The sequence below is a fragment of the Anopheles gambiae genome, chromosome 3 (genome assembly GCF_943734735.2).
Source record: "Anopheles gambiae chromosome 3, idAnoGambNW_F1_1, whole genome shotgun sequence".
Lineage (NCBI taxonomy): Eukaryota > Metazoa > Arthropoda > Insecta > Diptera > Culicidae > Anopheles > Anopheles gambiae.
The window spans coordinates 19,807,637-19,829,792 of record NC_064602.1 but is presented as its reverse complement, the minus strand read 5'-3'; the positions used below and the strand labels follow the sequence as shown (position 1 = coordinate 19,829,792).

Here is a 22,156-nt window from a genome sequence, read left to right as displayed (position 1 = left end):
AATATTGACGAGGAATAGTTGTATTGAATTAAAAAACAGGAATAAAATAAAATACCATCCTTATAGATATTGATAGCATTTGGAAGTGTATATCTAGAGCGTTTTTATTTTAAAAACAGTAGAGCTTTTTAAGCTTAACATTCTAAATTACATGAAACATAAATAAACTACCATCTTTCCAAACAGCCACTGTTGGTCTAATGTGTTGAAATAAATAAATGAAGTTTTGGAGAAAAGTTTTACAGAACAACGGATGAGGATCACAGCCAAATAGAAGAATTGGCTTATTTTAGCTGTGATCACAACAGTTCTAGCACTATAGCAAAATATCACAGAATTCAATTGAATACTTTGTACAATTTTGTACTGCATTATGAAACACTTTCAGGTTTTGATTGATCGATGAAAAAAAAAGTATAAAACACATTAAAACAGATGGAAATGTGGGTCTTACATCTTTAATGTTTTTATTTTTATTTTTATGTCTGTTTCATAGTGTTAAAACGGCCAGATAGTCGGCCTCAGCACCATTTTTCGATCGAAAAAATTCGATAGGCGCTCACGTAAAACTGACAGTATAACTATTTCTTTCATACTCCTGCATGAAGTCGATTCCCATCGAGTTCAGTACTTAGTGTAGGCAAACCATTTTTTAAAATATTTAATAAATGATTTTTTATTACCCAAAATATTGAAAAAGAACCAGCACAATTACCAACTTGCTTTTACATAACGTTTTTCAAAACCATTAACCTTGATTTATGGCATTTTTCTGATATTCGAAAATTTCCGCAGCTCAATGAGTTGCGGATTTTTCGCCATACAAAGCGGAACGATCGAATTTTTGTAGCATAGTTCATTTTGCTCGTGAGTGTCATGGTATACCAGTTTTCAAAAAGACCAGTAAAATGAACACCTTGGCGGCGAAATGAGTGTCAAATGACACCAAAATGACAGCCGGATCGATCGAATTTTTTCGATCGAAAAATTGTGCTGAGGCCGAGTATTATGAAATCACACGCCTGATCGTAAAAAGCTCGTCAAGCAAATTGTAATAATAATAATAATAATAATAATAATAATAATAATAATAATAATAATAGAAATAATACAAATAATAATAACAATAATAATAATGATAATTGTGGTAAAAATAATGATAATAATAATAATAATAATAATAATAATATTAATAATAATATTAATAATAATAATAATAATAATAATAATAATAATAATAATAATAATAATAATAGTAATAATAATAATAATAATAATAATAATAGTAATAATAATAATAATAATAATATTAATAATAATAATAATAATAATAATAATAATAATAATAATAATAATAATAATAATAATAATAGTAATAATAATAATACTAATATTAATAATAATAATAATAATAATAATATAAATAATAATAATAACAATAATGATAATAATAATAACAATAATAATAATAATAATAATAATAATAATAATAATAATAGAAAAAATAACAATAAGCTATGCAGAGCTAAACCATAAATGAAGGAGATACACATAAAACATAAAAGTAGATAACACATAAAAGTAAATGAAGAGTATTAGACGTATTTAGAATGCTTTACAATGATGATTGTATTAAAAAAACAATCTAAAGGAAAACAATGAAATAAATTTGGGATTGATAATCTCTATTTTCCAAACTAGAAAAAAAATTGTTTATCTTATTTTCGAGAACTTCAAATTTTGCTATCGAATTTCAAGCTCAAAACTAACAGAAATAATAATAAAAAATAAATTAATGTTTAAATGCTGTGCATAAGTTCGACCCACGGTGCGCTCTTGCCTCTTCAGGCTCTCTCTGGAGTCACTGTTTCGTGAGAGAACCATGTTGGAATGTTCTCTAGCACAGGCACGACACCGGCGAGAGCCGCACCGGCAGGTTCAACGTCTTCGGTACGAGATCAATTTACTCAGTTTTTGCTCGAAAGACTTGCGTGTCGGAGGGAGTTCCGTTTGGCGCCCTCGGAGTTTTGTGTGTGTCCCTCGTTACAAAGTTCGGTACGCGCGCGCTCTATAGGAGTTGTGTTGTGTGGTGCAGTAGTTTTGTAAGTAGTTCGACGTATTACTAAAGATATCAGAGTGGTAGGAATAAACTAACTAACTGAGCAGATACAATGATTTAACAGGAAAAGTTTACACAGTTTTACCGTGCATGTGTCGAACCACGGAACCAGTCCTATTAATGCGGCAGTGTACTTGAACAAATCGCCATCACCCGCTTAGAAGTGGATTAATCAAGTTGTTTGATTGCCATATCTTGTCATTGCCGTGTGCCTGTAATTATCGCCCAAGCTTTTCAAAACTGATACTGGATTACGGTATTGGTAACAAGTGTCTCATCTATCTCTAGATGCGATTAGTTCGCTGATCAACAGATACACACACACACATACAGTTGTTACAGATCAGTGTGAAGAAGTAGGTGCGAAGATTTGTGCAGTGTCATTAAAACGAGAGCCAGTAGAACACGGCCAGCCGGCAAATTAGACACCACTCGACGTCACAAAACTGCGATGTGGTTGTGTTTCTGTGGACAAAATGAAACGAAAAAGTGAATCTACAGTGACAACAGTGGCACACTGTCCCTGATACGGGGTACGGTTGTACCTTGGCGGGTTGTTATCGTCGTTATCAGGTGTCAATGATGGTTTGAATCCAGAGCACCCTTCTCCCCCGGCCTGTTTGCTTGTTTTGGCGCTTGCCTTTTGCGCTTTAGTTAGTGTGCGAGCCAGCTCAACGTAGTGTGCCATGTGTACCGCTTGCAAGGAGCGTGCGTAACGTTTTGCGTAGAGAAAAAACGGTGTAGGCGTTTGCGCTTGTTGCCCAGATACGCACGACCTCGCAGTGACAAAACGGCGCTGGGGCTGCTGGTGCGCTCAAATATTGTTTCAGTTTGTGGCGGTGACGGAATGTTTTTCCCCCATTTCCCCCGGTTTCTTCGACAGATGGTTACACTGGCAGCGGTATTTACTTGTTTGTTACTGGTGCCGCCGCCATTCGCGTTCGAGTAACGGCACCCGCGAAGGGAGAGGGTTGTTTATGTTGGGTTACATTTGGTTGCTGCTGCTGCTGCTGCTGTGCCTCGCAACACAACACATATGTGTTGATTCGTCTCCAGAAACGCGCGCGTATATCCGAGATGATGCTGTTCACGCAACCTCACGCGTCTTCGCGCAAGAGATCTCTCGCTCCCTCTCTCTCTCTCTCTCTCTTGCTCAGGCTGTAGCGCAATGTGGAGCGCAAAAGCATGTCGGAACGGAGAGCGTGAGACGCGCTAGAAAGGGGATTCTGTGTTGCTCAGCATCATCATCACCATCATCGTTCTTCATACCATTCCGTCTGGATGCTGGAAATTAAAATCAGATGGTCGATATTATTGGCACACACATTCACACACATTGCAAACGAATCACACACGAAAAACGGATTAAAACAACGGGTCGGCGGGTTATTTTTTGGAACGGATTTTTGCATGCGCGAGTTTGCAGCTTCGACACGAAAATATGGCAAGGAAAAACAACCATTGCCGCTTTTCCCGTCTGTGAAACGATCCGCGAGTTGTGGATATGTGTGTGTGTGTGTGTCTGTGTGGTGCAAAAATAAACATTAGACTCACGATGGCTGCGTATGTGTGTTTTTCCACCCTACGCAACCCACCTACGCTAGCCGCTGTACAGGCGCACGTCGTGCAAACGATCGGGAAAGTTGAACCAAAAGTCGAACATCAACAACATTAAAACAGCAAAATCCACGATCGTGTGTGTGTTGAGTGATGATTTATTTTTAATTAGACGCGCGAACATGCACGAAACCTTAGTAGCCCGTGGTAATGTTTGTTTTTTTTTTGTGTGTGGAAAAGTTTGTTTCTTTAAGTTTCGTGGCAATAGTTGCTATGGTGCTACTTGTTAGTGTGATCTTCTGATCTTGTATGCATGTTAAACTTACACCTTTCTTTTTCGTTTTTGTTCCTTTTCTTTCAGATTGCTCTTTAGAATGTTATGTTGTTGCTATTGTAGCAATTAATCGCAACAAAACAGGTGGCACAGATCACAGGAACCCGTGTTTAAGTGTGTAAAACAAAACAAAAAAATACAGAAAAGAAACGATCGTGCAAGATCGCTTTTCGAAGTGAGATGTGAGATCTTTCGTGCAAAGGTCTAGTGAGCAGTGAGCCTTTGTGAGGAGCGCGTGGAAGAAGCGCTGAAAGTGTAAACAAGTAAAAGGGAGAGAGAGAAGAAAGGGAAAATTATAAGAACGTGGTCTTCGAAGAACCAAACTCGAAAACGAAGGGTCCAAAAGCGAACGAGTGACGGAGAATTTTACACAAAAAAAGAGGCAACGCTAAAGATCGTACAAGCAGGTCCAGACTTGTGAGGTTCTTTCTTATGATTATGTTCAATACAGTCTTGCTCGAGACGATGCTGTTTTGGTGAAGACGTCGAGAGAGAGAGAGAGAGAGAGAGAGAGAGAGAGAGAGAGAGAGAGAGAGAGTGGAAGTGAGAAAGGGCAAGGGAAGAACATCATTAAACATCCCAAACTCGCCGGAACAGGGTCGAGGAAAAAAAGCAACGTTAGCTGCAGCGTCGGTCATCGCGCCCGACGTCCGTCTCGAGATCGTCTGAGGGAGGTTGGATTTTTTTTCGGGGGAAATAACTGTGCCGTCTAGCAACGACGCTAACGAGTGCAACGAGAGTCTCATCTGGAAGGCTATTAGCAGCGGGTTACGGGGTTTTTTATGTGGCCCAAGCTAGAAGGAACCTAGGCTAGCGGGCATGGTACACCCCAAATCGTCACCATGGAGTTGTTAGTGTGAAGCCGTCGTCTCGTGATCGCGTTGGAAATGCAATTACCAGTGAGGCAGTGGATCGTTATTGTGTAAGATTTGGGGCTCAACTAGTGTGCGCGAGTGGGTTGAAGTGCAAACGATACAAGTTTTAAACGGTTTTATAGTGAAAAGAAGTATAGAGAGCTTTCCAAAAATGGCACTACTGCCCAGTGTGTTGTGTGCGGTGATCGCACTGTCGCTGCCGGTACGGCCAACGGTTGCTACCAACACGGATTTCTCCACCCAACGGACCTGCGAACCGATCCGGATCGAGCTGTGTCGTGGCATCGGGTACAATGAAACGTCCCTGCCCAACATCGTTGGGCACGAGCTACAGTCCGATGCTAACTTTACGCTCCAAACGTTCTTCCCGCTGATCCAGTTCGGATGTAGCAAGCAGCTAAAGTTCTTTCTCTGCGCCACCTACGTCCCCATGTGTACGCCCAAGGTGTCGATGCCCATCGGGCCCTGTCGAAGCCTCTGCAACACGGTCAAGAATCGGTGCCACCCAATCCTGCAAGGGTTCGGGTTTCCGTGGCCCTCGGCCCTGGACTGCAATCGGTTTCCGGAGGAGAACAATCACGAGCACATGTGCATGCAGGGGCCGGGTGAACCGGCCGAGGGCGAAGTGCTCGTGTCGGATCGTCCCTCCTGCCAGGGCCTGCAGCGGTCCAACCTGTACGTGCAGCTCAACCGGTCTGGGCGGTGTGCACCGCTCTGCGAGGCGGACATAATGTTCGAACAGAACGAGAAACACTTTGCCGAGGTGTGGCTGACGTCGTGGAGTGTGGCTGCACTGGGGACGGCAATCGTCGCCACGCTCTGTCTCATCCTGTCGACCAAGCGGTGGGACAAGAGCCTGATGCCGCTCGTCATTAGCCACTGTCTGGTGACGGTCGGGTGGGCCGTTCGGTGGCTCGCTGGGCGCAATGCTACGGCCTGCGGGTACGATCCGCAACTGCCGGGCGTTGCGCTGCTGCTAACGGACGGCCTGTCGACGGCACCGTGTGCGGCCACGTTCCTGCTGCGGTACTACTTTGGCCTGTCGGCAGCTGTTTGGTAAGTGAGAAGGAAACGGTTTACAATTATTCTGTCCCCCCCTTCGCCAGTGGTGAAGAAGGGGAAACAATTATCTGTCGGGGTTTTGGGCATCTGAGGTAGACTAACATGACGTGACATCGAGAGAGTACCCCGGAGCGACCACTTTTCGTTTCATGGTGGTGGTGACCCGCTCATGATGCCACTTTTCTAACGCGCTTACAGTCAATTATGAGTGGCAAGGGTTAGTGAAGTCCTCGAGGGACAGGAGAGCATCAGTTTCAACGTTTGAACAGCAGTCAGATGTACAGGGGCTCTCTACAGATCGCAATACATGCTGTTGATTTCTACGTCTTGTAATACTACATCATCCTTGAAATTGGCTTTATCAAAACAAACTCAAAGGGTCATGTCCTTCTGTAACTAAAATCTCTAAAAAATGTAAGTAATTGGCTCCTACAGACATCATAGTGCACGTCGAAATCAAAGATCTTAAGATCAATGTCAAATATGTTGGTATTAGCAGAGAAACCCTGTGTAGATTCAGACGGCACACAAGGAATCATTACAAACTTCCGAGACCCTGGAGTTGAAGATTCCAAGAAGATCTCAGTGGGATCGCTTAGGAAGTCATCATCCTTTGCGATAATTCTTAGAAGTCTCTCTTCCATTCGACATCCTGTTGCGAGCCACGGCTCTTACCTGCAGAGATCGTCAGGGTCACATCTTAAAGGCTACCGTATTCGGTCCGATCGACGACCGATCGATTTTATGATCCTGTGAACTGAAAAGATTTAGCTTCTGGTTTTTATGAGTTACTAGTTTTCCTTGCGTCTTATTCGCACTCGGCATCTCGGTATCTTACTCACTTGCATCATTAGGTCTTAAGCAAGAATCGGAAACGCTCGTTAAAGGATCAAGATTTTCGAGTGGAACGATCATTTTGCAAACCCATAATTATTACTCGCACACACGGGTATCGTACATCAAATTGACTTTAATGTGCCTTGTTTCAACAAAATGATTCCCGTCCAGTGCGTTGTTTTGGGGATAACCAACCGCCTTTTTTTATAATTATTGATCCACAAACTTGCTCGTGTGGTCTTGGGCGGATATAATCAGCATAATATCTATTGGGTGAATAATTTCCTCTGCCCCATAACGAGCATGCCAACGATCCAACATGCAAGAGCACTGAATGATCAAGCAAACCCAATTAACTCCGCAATCAAACATTCGACAAAACTGCCTGTTCTGCTAGACCACGCGGGCAGTACCCGTGTACGAGGGATATGATATATTCCGATCCGTCTCGTTTTCTGGCTCGATCTCACCACTGCTAATGCTACTAAATACATCCGATTTGTGATTGGGCACTGTGGGCGCATGGCGGAAAAGGTGCTCAATTACAATGTTATTACAGGAACAAGCTCCACCTCCACGAGTGAAGCTTTGCAATCCTATGGAAATAGCCGAAACGATCGGGCTAATTTTAGGCAACCAATTCACCCAGCCGGGTCGAACGCAATTAGGGAGGCAAATTTGGGCCGTATCTGATTACGAGTGCCGGGATGGCGTGATCCCGTGTGATCACGGCAACCCCTTCAGAGTAGTCTGGGAGAAAGGAAGTCGATCACACAGTGGGAAAGAATGGGGAAGAATCATTTGCTACCGTAGTTAGATGCAATTTGGCTGATGAAAAGTGAGCTTTGCAAGAGTACGGCAATTTGTTGTTCAAACAAACAGAAAAATGGAACCGATGACGTTATACGACGGGTGGCTAAGAATAGAAGACACTGCGGGAAGATGACGAGTCTGGATCAGAGGAGTCGGACCCCCGTAATTGTACACTTCCTCATAAACAAGCTGATCGAGGGTGGTGAATTCTTAAATTATGGTAGCCATACCTTACCCGAGGTTCGATCCGGAGCGGTAATTGATAGACCCTCTCGCTCATTAGGAAGGCTCATTCGCGAGCCACAAACGAAACAAACAAGGCACCACCGTGCGCCGATGAGCATGAGGCTCCATTAATCGAGCTTTCTAACAAGCTTGTGGATCGGAGCGGCTGTTTTTTTCGTGTGTGTGTGTAGAGTGTGCTTTGGCTGCGGCCGACGATGACGGTGGCCCTCCCGTTCTGCTGCGGTCCGGGGAAGCTGAAAAGGAATCGGTGCAGAAGGGGAGATGTTTCCTCCTGGTCCGTGTTTCCTTTTCGTTCCCGCGGCATCGATGATCGGCACCTACAAACTCACACACACAGACACACGATCCCAATTTCTGTACGGCGATAATCATCTTCTCATCAAGGTTCTCGTTCTCGTCTTGGAAGGAAGAGCCCGCGGTTACTTGAGTAGAATATTTCGTTTTCCAAGATCGTAAAAGCATCAGATGCTTTCGGATCGGGCCGCTTTCAGCCCTGCGTCTGGATGGGTGCCCAGGGCGTGCATGTGTATGTTTGGACCTGCCGGGAATACTAATAATCGACGCTCTTTGCCGTGCCGTGTTGGGATGGTTCAATCAGATTCCAGCGTGAAGGAATTGAAGACATTAAAAAATCGATCACAAACGATCGTGTGAGGCGCACAGTTAGAACCGGCCGCCAAAACCGAACGGTCAGCGATGTTGTGTACGTGATATGATTTTTCTCCCCACCGAGGTATGTGAAGTGCCTGCGTAAATAGTTGTCCCTTTGTGAGTTTTCCGTGCGCCTTTCATGTTCGCATCGATGGGATCGATGCGTACGATCGAACGCGGGCACGTGGTGGAGGAAAAACAAATACATTACGAATGCTCAATCGATCGTCACCAAGAACAAGATTCGCTTTCTGTTTAACAAGTAGTTAGGACCATGGGAATGGTTTGGAAATGTTAAATGAGCGAACTCGCTTGCCGTGAGAATGAAGAAATTGGCAAATGGGAGCTAAATATTAACCTTTCCTACCAGCGGATGAGATCTCTTTAAGAAATTAATGAACTGCCGGTTTCAAAATCAGTCCAGCCGAAGGGGAAGTAGGTGTGATTAATTTCCACGACCTCAAAAACACACACACACGCACACTACCGCCCAATGACAGGGCGATCATTTACCTCTCCTAACGATCATTTACTTTGGCGTCCGTGCATTTTAAAACGGTTCGGTTGTTGTGTTCGGTTAAAATCATCCGGCAGTTTTTTTTCTTGCTTTGCTTTTTACAATCTTTTATGAGGCTGACTTTTCGTTGCCGGCTCATTTCCACACTTCCCGCTGGTTACAAACACACATACGCACTCGCTGTAATTAAGCGACCATAGAAACGGGAGAAGAAAAATACGCTCAACGGCGACACGAAATTATGCGCCTAGAACGGTCGATAAATTATGTTAATTTACGTCCACCCCGTCTGACGCCACATGGGATGGGCCGGCATGAGCCCCCTGCTCGGTGCGTCGTTGGTCGTCTTCTCTGTCTCCTGTCGGCTGATTTAACTTACCAGACGGACACCCTTGATTGCTTGACCGGTTCGGGCAGGGCTGGAGTAGCCATCCATCCGCTGTGCGGACAAGAACAACGGCTTGACATCTTCCCGCGTCGGCCAGCAGGACCAGCTGGACTGTAAATCACGATGTGAATGGGGAGACACTGTCACCACGATGTGTACGATCATTAGTTATTCGCTCGACCAGATTTTGCAACATCCCGTGGGTTCTGATGACCCGAATCACAGCGCGCGCGCGGTAAGGTTCCGAAAAAAATTCACTCTCCGCTCGGCGTATCGGGTTTCCCTTTCCCATTTCCCGTACATCAAAGTCCCATAAAACGCGTAAATAAAGTGTCATCACACTCACTGTCCGCTGTGTATTCGTAGCCCTCGTATCGCTTACCCTCGCTGATGGCTCACAGCACATCATTCCGCTCCATGCTGAGGTGCAGCTTGCTTGGGTGGCGATCGTGAAGGAAATAATTTATTTGATAGATTTATGATCATTTAGCGGCACCATTTGCGGTGCTTCGGGATATACTTTGTCCGGTTTGTGTTTTCTCCTCTGTGTGTGTGTGTGTGTCTCATTCTTAACCACGGAGACAGCTCGAACGATTAGGAATGACATTTGGGAATGGTTTTGGATTCCATCGATCGATCGCACGCGTGATCGCGTGGTGTGGCGTGCATCAGCTTTTGGAGCCTTGCCGAAAAGGAAGGAGACGGAGATGGCAAAAGGCAAAACAAACCTCCGGTCCTCGGGGATCATTAAATTCTACGCTCGTTTAACGATCGCGTTAATGAAAACATGTGATTGAATATTTTAATGTTACGCTCGCTTTTGGTTGCGTTTCGCCGTGCCGGCGCTATAACAAATGGAGTTTGTTCTGGTTTGCAAGAAACTTGATCACTGTTTTCGAAAACAAGTAGATGTTTGAGTCTGGTTTGGTTTCATTTAAAAAAAAAAGATAAGCATCCTTAACTTCAAACATAAAACGCCTGAAATTGTGATGAGTTCTGCTAAAGCGCGTAACCGTTTATTAGCTTATCCAGCTAATATATCCAAGAATGCGAAACACAGGCTCACCATTTGGAAATGATCCTCAAGTTGTCATTAACTCAGGGGAAGCAAAAACATCTGCCAAAAAACAAAACCACATTAGCTTGCTTGAAAGCAGCCCTTTCCGGAATGGTTGCGTTTAGTGGCTACGGGGAGTGGGCCTTTTTTCCCAATGAAACATCCACAACTCCTGGAGGAGTCCCAGTTTTCGTCGTCTTCTCGCCGACGACCTAAACACATGTGCCCGTGGAGGATGCAGCAACGTTTCGTTCCTTCCTTTCTTGGTTGAGGGCCCCGCTAGCGCTTGTGTTCTTTAGGTACGCGGGTTTGTGTTTTGTGTTTTCTCTTTCCCTTCGCTCCAAACAATCTGTTTCCACGGTTTGTACATTTAAATGCTTCTCCTTTAGTTTTGGACAAATATTGCAGCCAAGACAGCCGACCTCGGGCCTCAGTATGATGAGGTTTTAAATTAGAATAAATAAAGTATAATTTGTTCAGTTTTCGGGGTTCTCTTCTGTTTTCCGTCAGGCGTTTCTTTCGTTCTTGTCGCTTTTGCTTAAACCTACACACTCTTGTCTTTCCTGCCTGCCATCCTCGCTTGATGCGTAAAGGAAATATGATACTTTAACGTTTTGCTTGAAAAAAAGACGCACTTCTCAGGGGAAACCCCTCTCGCCGGTCTCTTCATCACTCCAGGGGCTCAAGTGTGATGTTCGGGTGTCTCTTGTCGTCGTCGTCGTCGTCGTCTGCGACGTTACCCCGCCGGAACCGGATGCCCGTTCGGTTGCTTGGAAGTTGCATAAATAATCACTCCACTGATGGAGGACTTAAATTAGCTTAAATGAAGTGAGAATTTTGATTGTCGATAGCAGCACGCAGCAGGGGATGCCGCGAAGTGCCACGATCAAAAAGGATCACGCTTTACGCTTCGCTGTGTCACCGCTGGCAACTCGCGATTAAGATCAAGTGTGGATCAACAGGCTGCCGACGCTTTCTTTCTAGCACATTCTTTCTATCAAACATGATTATTATTATTCTCCAGCGCTTGGGACGTGGTCCGGCGTGTCGGAGATGGGAGTCCGTTTCGTAGCTGTTTCGTATTAATCAAAGCAAATGTGACGCAGGTTTGTTGTATTTACTGCAGAGCTCACGCAGCGACTGGTGGGTTTTGAAAAATAGTATAATTAAGTGCAGTTTGTTTCCCATCGATTGCGGTTTGCTTGAGGGTGCGGTGACGAGCACGCCAACAAAGCGACGGTTGATGAACTTCACCCGGTTGAGCTTATTAGTAACCAGACAGTGTACTGGTTGCTGCTTGTCTACTCGATGAAGCTTTAAGACTTCACAGTTACAACTCTTAAGGCACACTGAGGTGTAATGCGTGCAGTGTGTGAGTGCTTCTAATAGAAGAGGATTTTCTCGCTTACTCGCTTCCTACTGCTGCTGCCCGGCAACTCCCCAATTATGGTTCAATTTACACGCATACATAGGCCTGTTACCCTCTTACATGTCTGACGGTGTGTTTGTGTCTGTGTGTGTGTTGGGGGTAAGTGGAAAGGAAGTACCGATTTGCCAAAAAGATGCACGTTTCATGCGATCGGGAAAAATACTTGAACGGTTCATTCTCTTTCTCTCTCTCTGTCTATATCTCTCTTTGGAATGGGGCCGCCAAGGAAGACGTGGAAACGTACCGCTAACGAGTGGAGCGGTCACCCTTGTCCTGCCGCCCAGTAACCCTCCCCTACCCAGTGGTGGGTGAAATTTGAATCATTACGAAAACAACCACACCATAATTGCCAACTCGTTACGAGGCTGACGAGCCTGTCGAAGGCGGCCTCGAGCTGGCGAGCCATCCACTTGGATGGATGGCGTCGGCCGCACCCTACCACCACGGGCAACAGACTCAAAGCGCCAGCATCACTCTTCAAAAAGGCGTCGGAAGAAAGCCAGAAGGCTCTTAAAGTGTACGAGCCTTCTTCATTGTTGTGGTGGCGGCGGAATGGGTGGAAACGAAACGGCGATCGTAAATCGAAAGAGTGCTGAAAGAAAGCCAATCAATCGCTCTCATTCAGCGCGGTTCGGTTCGATCGAGATTTGACGGGCACGTATATTCATGCACGGGGCGAAGATCGGACACAACACGGGCACGGTTCGTTGTGAAGCGGGTCGGCATGCTTTGGAATGAAGTGCAATGGGTTGTTGTTGTTGTTGTTGTTGTATTGGAAGTGTGCCACACTTGAAGTATGAACACATCCAATGACTTTGGAGCTATGAAAGATCTTCAAGAAATGTTGGTTGTACTTTGAGCTTAACAGTTTCTATTGTAAGTGGATGACACAACCTTTTTGCGTTGTAGATCCACGAGAGTCTTAAGTCTTTTTCTAAAAACTACATGCTCCTTATTGAGTTGAATGTCTTGAAAATATCATTCAACACTATATAACTCCTCCAACAAAGTCTTCTCTCTTTTTGATCCTCAACCGTACACGATCACATTGGAAATGAAGCGACGGAAACGTGACGTAAACTAGTTTACTGTACCCTGCTCAATACTGTACTTCAATGTTTGATCCACTCGCGCACTTGATCATTATCAACTTTCCGCGTAACGTTATGCCTGGAGCCGAGCGCGCTGGCCAGCATAATCATCCAGCGATCATAATTAGCTGGCGGCAGTCACAGTTTCATGTCGTGGATCAGTCTGAGCATCGTTTGGAAGATTTGGAAGATCTACGCGAGATTCAGCCTGGGAGGGTTTTGTGAGATCTCCAATGGAGTTCGTGCGCTGGTGTGTGTGTGTGTGTGTGTGTGTGTGTGTGTGTGTATTTGTGAACAGCCTTCTTATTTACAATTTCCCGGCTGCCTTTTGTATCTTTCCCCGATCTTCCACTCGAATCCCCGTTTTCCGGTTTCAGATGTTGCATGAGATGTTTGTTGAGCCGGCTAGGCTGGGAAGATCCAAGTTTGTTAGCGGTGTTCAGCATCCCGTCAGTTGTTAGCTGTTCCGATCTCTTCCAGCCTTGTAGTTGTGTGTAGACCCCACCATTATTGACATAGCTGCAGAATTCGATTTCTGTGCAAACGGTCGGCTTCCACGGGTCCCGCATCCACTTCAGACGGCTACTTAGTCGTTACGGGGCTTTGGAAAGCCATCCGTGGTGGTGGCGATCGCGGGCCCACTTTAAGCCCGATTCCGGCGGAGAGTCCGAGAAAGCGCACTGCTGCTGCTGAACGTGTGCTGTTTAAAGCTCTACACGGGGGCCCGGATGCTACTGATCAATATTTGAGTAATTGGTCAAATATGTACCTTACCTGGTTTCGGTTACAGCGACAGGGTCCGTGAGCATCGCGTACGCGCACCACCGTAATGGCGTTATACGTTCTGTTTGCATCCGGGACGGAGTCGGTTGGTCGCTTGTCGTTTAAATCGTTTGTACATTGTGTTAAACGCTGTCACACAGGTTGGGTGAGAAATGTAGGCAACAAAGTTCGGCATCCCTGTGTAGGCAACCGGGATGTGTCTGTTTGCTTGCATGAGTCGGTTGTTTGCCCACAGGAAGCTAGAAAAGTGGTGCGCAAACTTTGCTCCCGTAGGAAAGAAAAACATCCTAATTTCTATTTAAGTTTCGTCGCTGTAACCCGTTTTTTCTTCTTCTCATCGCTGTTCTGTTTGAAGTGTTGGAAATGAAAGCGGCTGACTGCTTTCGTGAGGATTCTTCTTGCGAGTGAGGGTTAATAATTTACCGGTTAACAAATACCACCACAAGCGGGAGATGATGATAAATCATCTACCGAGCGAGGAGAAGTTTGCGTTAATTGCTTGTTAGCGTATAGAGCGTGTAGGAAAGTTTGCCAAAAAAGAAAGAAACAAGACACACACACGCCAGGCGACGATCAAAAGGTTCCGTGCCCGTTCAGGCGTATCAAGCACGGGAGACAGGCGGCCGTGCTCGTTCGTTTACTGCACCAAATTCAATCACTGTACCGGTGTGCAGATCATAAAATCTTGTCGGAAAAGATCGCGACACTGGGGTAGAGGGTGCGAAGAGATGTGCGTGCGGGGAATAGAAGTCATAAACGATGGCCGGTTCCGGACCATAGCCATCGGCAGGGAGCCGTTACGGGTGCCTCCGGTTCCCCGTTGCGCTTCTCTATTTTTAATCGCGGCGCGGCGGTTGAAGCTGGGAGTTGGGGTTTTACAACCTGCCTTGAGGCCTCGGTGACTCTGTGTTTCGCTACACCATCAGCCCCAACGTCGTAGCAGCGCACAGCCATATACGCGGGCGACTGGCGTCTAACCTTACCGAGTCAATCTAGCTAGCGTTCGTTCGCTAATTGCACGTGCACGGGGAACCTGTCCCGGGCAGTCCCCGGTGGCATGTTTGTAGAGGGTCGTCGACACAGTAATTTGAGGGAGGAAGGGAAACCAATCTCCCCAGCCCATCCAATCATCGATACAGAATATCTGATAACCAGATCTCCTCGCGATCGCTCTTTCTCTGTAGCAGAACTTGCTGAAAGCCCCAAGAGAGCTGATGATGATGATGGTGGTGATGATGATTGCCTCGATCGACAACGATCGGAGTTGGTGATGGTGGCGCAAAAACTTGCACCCTTTAAAAAAGGGAAGACGTGTAGACGGGGGAGGCAGGAAGAGTGGTTCTTCTTTGCGAGATCTTCCCTGCCCTCCATCGGTCGGTGGAGCGTCGTGCTTGACGGATGACTCTCGTTATGCATGAGCGGAGAGTGTAATCCCCGAGAATAGGCTCTCAGCTCCGGTTCGGTAAACTGGGGCCTGGAAATAATGTGCCAAGGTTGCCAAGTGTCCCAGGGAAGCGTTTGTGGCCTTCTATTTCTTCTTTGCTGTCTCTGGTACGTCGTGCCGTTCGAGGCCACAAAGAAGACGGTCAAGCCGGCTGGGCTAGGTGTTAGGCTGCTGGCCGATTGGATGGACAAGATTTACTGCTTCCCTCCTTGTTACCTCGTTTATCCAAACGCAGCTTGCTCGCAACTACAAGAAGATGAAAGGCGAAAAAACAACTTGGTGTGCAGGAAGGCTTGGTATCGTATTACCTTCACCCTCCCGCCCGTAGGCAGACACTGTTTTTACGCGAATCGATGGAATGGAGCGGGTTTTTTGTCTTGCTTCTTCACAGTAGTACCACCTCTTACACACCTCGAGGGCTAAGGTACGAATAAGTACCGAACTTGTTAACGTGTAAAAATTTACCAGTCCCTGCCAGCACTGGACTGCTCCATGCACAGTGGGTAGTAGATCGTGAACAGGACGTAGTTGTAATGACAAGGTCCAAGGCTTCCGACGGTGGAAGCATTGGAGCTGTTCAATTCGTTTGCATACGCTGGCATGCTCCCGAGATTGTCCCGAGCCTTGCACCGTTTCCTTGAACGGGAAGCCCTACCACGTCTAGGGGTGTTATAAACCTTGGTACGCACGCATGCTTACCCTTTTCTTTCTATATAGCCCTCCCCCAGTGTCATCGGACACTTTGCTTTTTGTGTCTTTGCAGCGGGGTAGGGGACATTGCTTCCCAGTTGACACCTTTTCGTGCACTGGGTGGCTTCTTTGCTAGTGACGCAAGCCCCACGGTCGACTATTTTGGCGACGTGCTGTCGCAGGCCTTAAGCCGGTGTGCGGTGTTAAGTTCCGGTGTTATGCAGGGAAGGCTTTCCATACTCTTGTGTGTGAAATGGTCTCTATCATATCTATCTTCGGGGCTTCGGGGCTTTCGGGAATGACCGATGGCCCAGGCTGGTGAACGATTTGTCCGGATTAAGAATTAAAGGTAGTTAGGTACCGCTGGTTGGCGGCTTCTTTTGCCGGGCCTGTCACTTGTAATCCCTTTGTAGAGTGTCTAATTGTGTACGGCACGGACTCCAGGGTTTTGGAGGAAGGATAAGAATGAACACTTGGCACTGAGGCACTGTTTCGGGGACTCTCAATAGAATTGTGCAGGTAGTTTAAGGGGAAAAACACACTCACAAAAGGACCCTGTCCCTTTGAACTTTAACGCTCCGTCCTCCAGGGCTCGAAGGGTCCCATTTGTTGTTTGTTTTAGTGCGACTCTGAAGCCACCATCAACAATGCAGCGCAAAGTGTCATAAGATGGGATGAGCGGTACGTAGAATCGGCAAACAAATCGCTCTTATCCTCCTCAGGCTTTCCTTGGCAGCGGTTTGACTTTTACGGGACCGATCAAAGCAAAGGTCCCGAAACCGCTAGAAATTCATTGCCCAAATATTGGAAAAGGAACATCCACCAAAAAAAAAAAACCATCCCTTGCAAGTCCAAATGAGGGAAATATTGTTTTGCGCAGAACGAGAAACGGAACGAACGCACCGGGGCTTCCCAAAAAAGGACTTCGTCTCGGGGTAAAAAAAATGCAAACAAGCGCGCGCGTACGCCATTTACCCGACGAGATAAGATACAATTTCGGTAATGTTCGTTAGGCTCGAACCATTTTTGGATGATCGGGAGAGCTGTTTTCTTGTTACTTCCTTCTTCTCTCTGTTGCATTTTCTTTCTCTCCCAAGAAAGACATTGGCGCGCGCGCGCGCCCGCGTTCAATATCCTTCCTGGGTTGCGAGGAACTCTCCATGTACAGAATATGGTGAAGAAAAGAAAAACAACATAAATTCCTTCACATCTAAAACGAGCGAAATACCGACGACCGTGATCTGTTTTCGAAGAGCTAAGAAAGAAAGAAAAAACACCCGAGAGGAACCACGCGGTGCTCCAGAGACCAAAGCAACAGACCGGCCAAGACGGAATTGACTAACGAGACCCGAACGAGGGAGATGGAAGGGAAAACATAAATATCAAAACCCTGGACAGGCCAAACATGGCCGTGCCTTGGGATCGAGTTGCTTGGGTCGGACGGCGGCACTGTCGGCCCTTACGCTTACGGTGTACCGTTGTCTTTCGACGAGGATCTATCTTCCCTGGTTTGGTTTGCTTTGTGTGATCGCGTAGGCTAGCTTCGGTAGGGAACAATTATAAGAACCCTAGACGGCATGCAGGGTGTGAGCTGGACAGTGTACAGGCAGAAAATAGAAGGTCTTGGAATTATGTTTCTTCTCATCAACAAAAAAATGTGTAGCACTGTAGCCGTGCCTTTTGGTAAATTCTTCGAAGGTTTGTCTGACAGCGGTGCTGATGCATCTATTTCTGGGCAGCAATGTTGTTTTTGACAGTAGCAGTAACATCCATTACCGATAGTATAGACTCTCCACAGGGAGGGGGCCAGGACATAGGACAAAATGCGGCTCGTGCAGACTTCTGTTATTCGGAACTTTCGTATGATCTGCTACAACCCCGTTGTAAACAGCACTTTGTCGTAAACAAAGCATCAAGCTGTCAAACTCCCTTTTCGAGCGGGGGAAACTGATCAAGGGTAATGTTGCAAAAACGCATCCCCGATCGACAATGGAAATGTCATCGGCTCATGGCAGACATTTCGCAGTGCAGTGGAGATGCGTCCTGGACCTTCTCTTTATTTTGCTGATTTGCATATATGTTCGATTGATCGGACCGTTTCACGAATGGAACTAATGCATCTTTAATGCATCGTACGATTTATGGTTTGTTTGTACGGGGTAGCGTGACAGTACCATAAATCAAAAGCCGTGGCTATATAGCTAGTGCTTTGGCTGTGGTGCTGTTGTATCGTTTAACGGGAGTTTTAGCGAATAGACAGTGTCTGTACGGCGATCATTGTGTTTGATGATCGGGTTGGTCCATCGGGTTTCGTTTTGTTTGAACTAAAAGGATAGATTAATGTGGAATTTCCCTCCATCTTTCAGGGTTACTGCATTCATTCTAATGATTTAATTCAATAAATTGATAAAAAATAAAAGAGAAAATATTCTCAGAGACAAGTTTTTACAAAATAATTAGTAATTCTGTTAGTTATAGAGATTGATTGATCTAAATTATTTTATTTTAATGGTGTGATTTTATAACAAGTATTGAAACTCAATTTACTCTTCGAATTACTTTAACTGGATTGGAATTAAATTATGGATTAAAATATTTTTTTCCCTTATTTGTACATACTTATTAGCAATATTCAGTGGTTCCAAGTAATTTAATTACCAATATGAGCTCCCTGTGCAGGTTTCTCTAAAATTATGCAGTAATAACAGAGTAAAGCTAGCCTTTTTTTAAATAAAATCCAACCAATTGGCCAGCTTCTCCCACCCCATTGAACGGATGAAAGATTAATCTAAAACCTACATGAAACGAGCCTGCTGTCAGTGTCAGGAATAATGCCAAATCCGACTGCTAACTGACGGGGAGCGAAAAAAGGGCTTTAAAATAAACTGCGTGCCATTTCAGCGATCGCGATCGCACGCTGCAACTGCACGCACTTACACCTTTCCCTTGCCCTCTGTCTCTCCCGATCGTTCTGGAGTTGCATTCTGCAACTGCAACGTAGCAGAAGATCGTAATCCGTTCGATTTGGTTTTCGCCCGCTGACTTGCGGATCAATTCGCGCACACATAAAACTGCATACGACCGATGGAGTGATGATGTGAGTGGGCAAGCTGCCAAGAAAAGAAGCATCGAAAAAAAAAGCTCCAGACCACATCGAAGGTGGTAATGGGATGGTGAAAAATGTGGCTTCCCTCATGATCCCTCCCAGTTTGACCCAGGAATGCTTCCAGCTGGAAATAATCTGGCCGTTGTTGGTTTTAACACTTTCGAAAATGTGTCAAAAAAGCACCTTCCAGTATGTGCTCCCTCCGCTCCTCCGTTGCACCAGTTCCGTCCACCAGATGGGCATCAGATTGGAAAATGTACTTCGATTTTCGTTGTCGTTTTATGTTTATGCTTGCTTTTTTTCTGCACGAGTAACTTGTGTATGCTTTTATCCTGAGGAGATTTCATTTTTTTTAGTTGCGTTCCCTCAGTTGATATTCTGACTGCATTCGCCCCAAACTGCTGGCCGTAATCTTTATGGGCGACTTTCGGTCGACACCTTCGGGGCACTGGTGGCGTAGTGCGAAGCGAAAACAAGCAAAACGAGCGACAAGCGTCGTTGGGAAAGGCAAGGAGGAAAGGCTCCCCGTGTTGGGGAGGGAAGATAAAAATATAGCTTGTTTTGGCGTTAAGAAGTGCTGGGATAAGGGGAGGCACGTGGAGAAGCTTTTCACGTTAACGCATGTGGCGAAAGGGTGCAGGGCGAAGAAAAAAAAAAGGGAATGATTTGCTCGGGGTGTCAGATTGGATTTCAGGCACGCTAAGCAGCCTGCAAATGCCATGCTTTCGCTATGGCTGTGTGGTTGTGCCGTTTTTTTGCTTCTTTTCTTCTTCTACTTCTCTCGCCGTATGCTGCCTACCCTTTTCAACCTGGGCGGCCGGGAGCATCCATCCCAATCTGAAGCATGAAAGATGTAGGGAGGAAAGAAGACGCTGCCTATAAGCGAAACCCGAAGAACCGAAAGAACGTAGGCAGAAATGTCGAAAGGCTTGTTGAGAATAATTACATTCCAACTTCAGCCGCCGCCAAACGAGCCCCCCCCCCCCCCTTTATACACAGAGCGAAGCGAGCGAACGAGGCAAGATGGCCGGCTGGATGCTGGCCGGCGCACCAGCATCCATTATTATTCTGGAACGAACAACAGACATCAACAGGTAACGCCCCTTTCGGGTTCGCGCACGTCGTCCCATGGTGCTGGGATGCTGCTGCTGCTGTTGCTGCTCCGTAACGAGCTGTCCGGTCCGGCCCCGAAAGTCACGGCAACGGCCTTTTATTCGATCGCTGAAGATTGCTTTTATAGAAAAATTATTCCTTCTCGGTGTATGATAATTTTCGTGCCGCTCGTGCCCTAGCCCCGTTTTGTTGATGCCCTCCCGCGTTCGAGCTGCTCAGTTTGCACAGCGGGAGAAACGATCGCGATCGGGGAGAAGAGGGTGGCGGGATGGTGCTGATTGTGGGAAGATTTACATTTCACGATCACGACCCGATGGCGATGTTGATCGGGTTTATCGATTTTGAGACCATTTTGATTCGACAGAATCGAAATCAGAATCAGCGTTGGGTTATGGTGAAGCTGCGGCAGCTTGAGAAAGGGAGCATGGAGTGTATGTTGATTGTTATGCATTAGAAATCAAAGATCATTTCCAAAGGGTGCCGGGCTATAGCGCTGAACCGTTGTTTGTTGTTCTTTGTTAAGAGCGATCGTGTAAAAAAATGGAGGGCGATCTGTTTCCACAGTAAAGGGAGGGGAATGAACGTAATATATTGGACAGCTAGGAAACATAATATCTATCATACATATTCGCTTCGCTAAAAGGAACGTGTGTATAGGGGTTTTAGTGTCATTTTTATTGGCTTTTTATAGGGATTGATTAACATACTCCAATTTGGTTTGATTACTTTATTTCTATTTTTAAGATTATTTATACGTTAAACAGAATTCCGTTAAAATGCCAACACACTATCCAGAAAATGTAAAAATTCTTCCAAGGTTTGTTACAGTTCTAATAAGTGGCACTTTATCGCAGGTCTACGCTAGATGAAAAACTATTGTTAACAAGTGCAATCAAACATGGTCCTATAAAACGTGTTTTTAAATTCATTGATATGAGTTTCAACACATTATACCACTGATGTTGTCTGTTAGTGCACTGATAATTGTGTGGATTGAGGCATGTTACAAATAGGATATCTTTATATTTCCTGTTTGACATAGAAACGTAGAAAGCCTTCAAAACCTTAAAATAGATTTTCCATTTTTATAGATATTCCATGTAGCTTTGGAGCATCTCACTGAATTGATCGCACGTTAAAATGTCACAAGAAAACATTTAATAAGAAGAATTGGATCAACATTATATGAACACAGAAGTAAATGATTTAGCGGGGCATTAAAGTGGCGTGGCCTTTCCAACGAAGACGACACTGCCTAGAACAGCAAAACTAGTTCGAAGCCATCAGATAAGCGACTCCGCGCCGAAAACGAAATATTTTGACAGCCTCGCCTCCATCAACGGTCGTCAAATGGTCGTTTTCTTTCGAGACGCTAGTTTGGCAATAGTTTAAACCATCCTACACAACAACTTCAAAGCTCGCCTCTAGAGGATGAGTTGCTGGGCAGCTCAATGCAATGGCAAGCTTCATGCCGAACCATACACCGCATCATAAACTGGTGATGCTGATGGTGGTTTAGTGAGAAGCCTCTTCACTTCTTATTGATACCTCGAGCTCGAGCCAATGGCACGACTCTGTTCACCTTGCTCGATCGAAAGTACATAAGTTCGGAAGAAGAAGTGCCGAGCAACGCGCCCGGCACCGGAATACTCAAAAAGCAATTCAAACACATTTCAACCTTTCCACCGGATCCAATCATCCCGAGCTCGGTCCCATAAATTGATCCACGATGGGGTCATAAATTTTAATTAATAAAAATAAATGCGGAATAAAATCTACAAAATAAAGCGATTAAGATTTTGAACGATTTCCCTCCTTCGGTTGCTCACCACGTTTCTCTCTCTCTCTATCCCGTACAAACGGTGGAGCTAACGCATTTGGGGTCGCTTTTTTCTTGCTGCTTTGATTGTTGTTTGATGATGCCTTTCCTCCTTACGATCCGAATGCGGGGGGAATTGAGCAAAGCAGGATGGGCCGGTCAGTTTACGGCAGCTGGAATTTGGCCTGCAGGCCCCTTTGGGGACGACCATCCCCTGGTATTTGT

General features: G+C 45.6%; 1 protein-coding gene across 2 annotated transcripts in view; it reads left to right on the top strand.

The window, feature by feature from the left end:
- Positions 1 to 1,952: 1,952 nt before the first annotated feature.
- LOC1279837 (frizzled-4) overlaps positions 1,953 to 22,156 on the top strand; it is a 40,480-nt gene continuing 20,276 nt past the window's right edge. The window contains exons 1-2 of one of the 2 annotated variants that reach the window (XM_319612.4): positions 1,953 to 2,102; positions 4,038 to 5,941. In XM_319612.4, coding sequence (XP_319612.2) covers positions 5,037 to 5,941 — 905 coding nt within the window. In that variant the 5' untranslated portion in view covers positions 1,953 to 2,102; positions 4,038 to 5,036. Of the gene's footprint in view, positions 2,103 to 3,672; positions 3,884 to 4,037; positions 5,942 to 22,156 lie in introns of those variants that run through there. The other variant, XM_061656376.1, reaches the window with a different exon arrangement.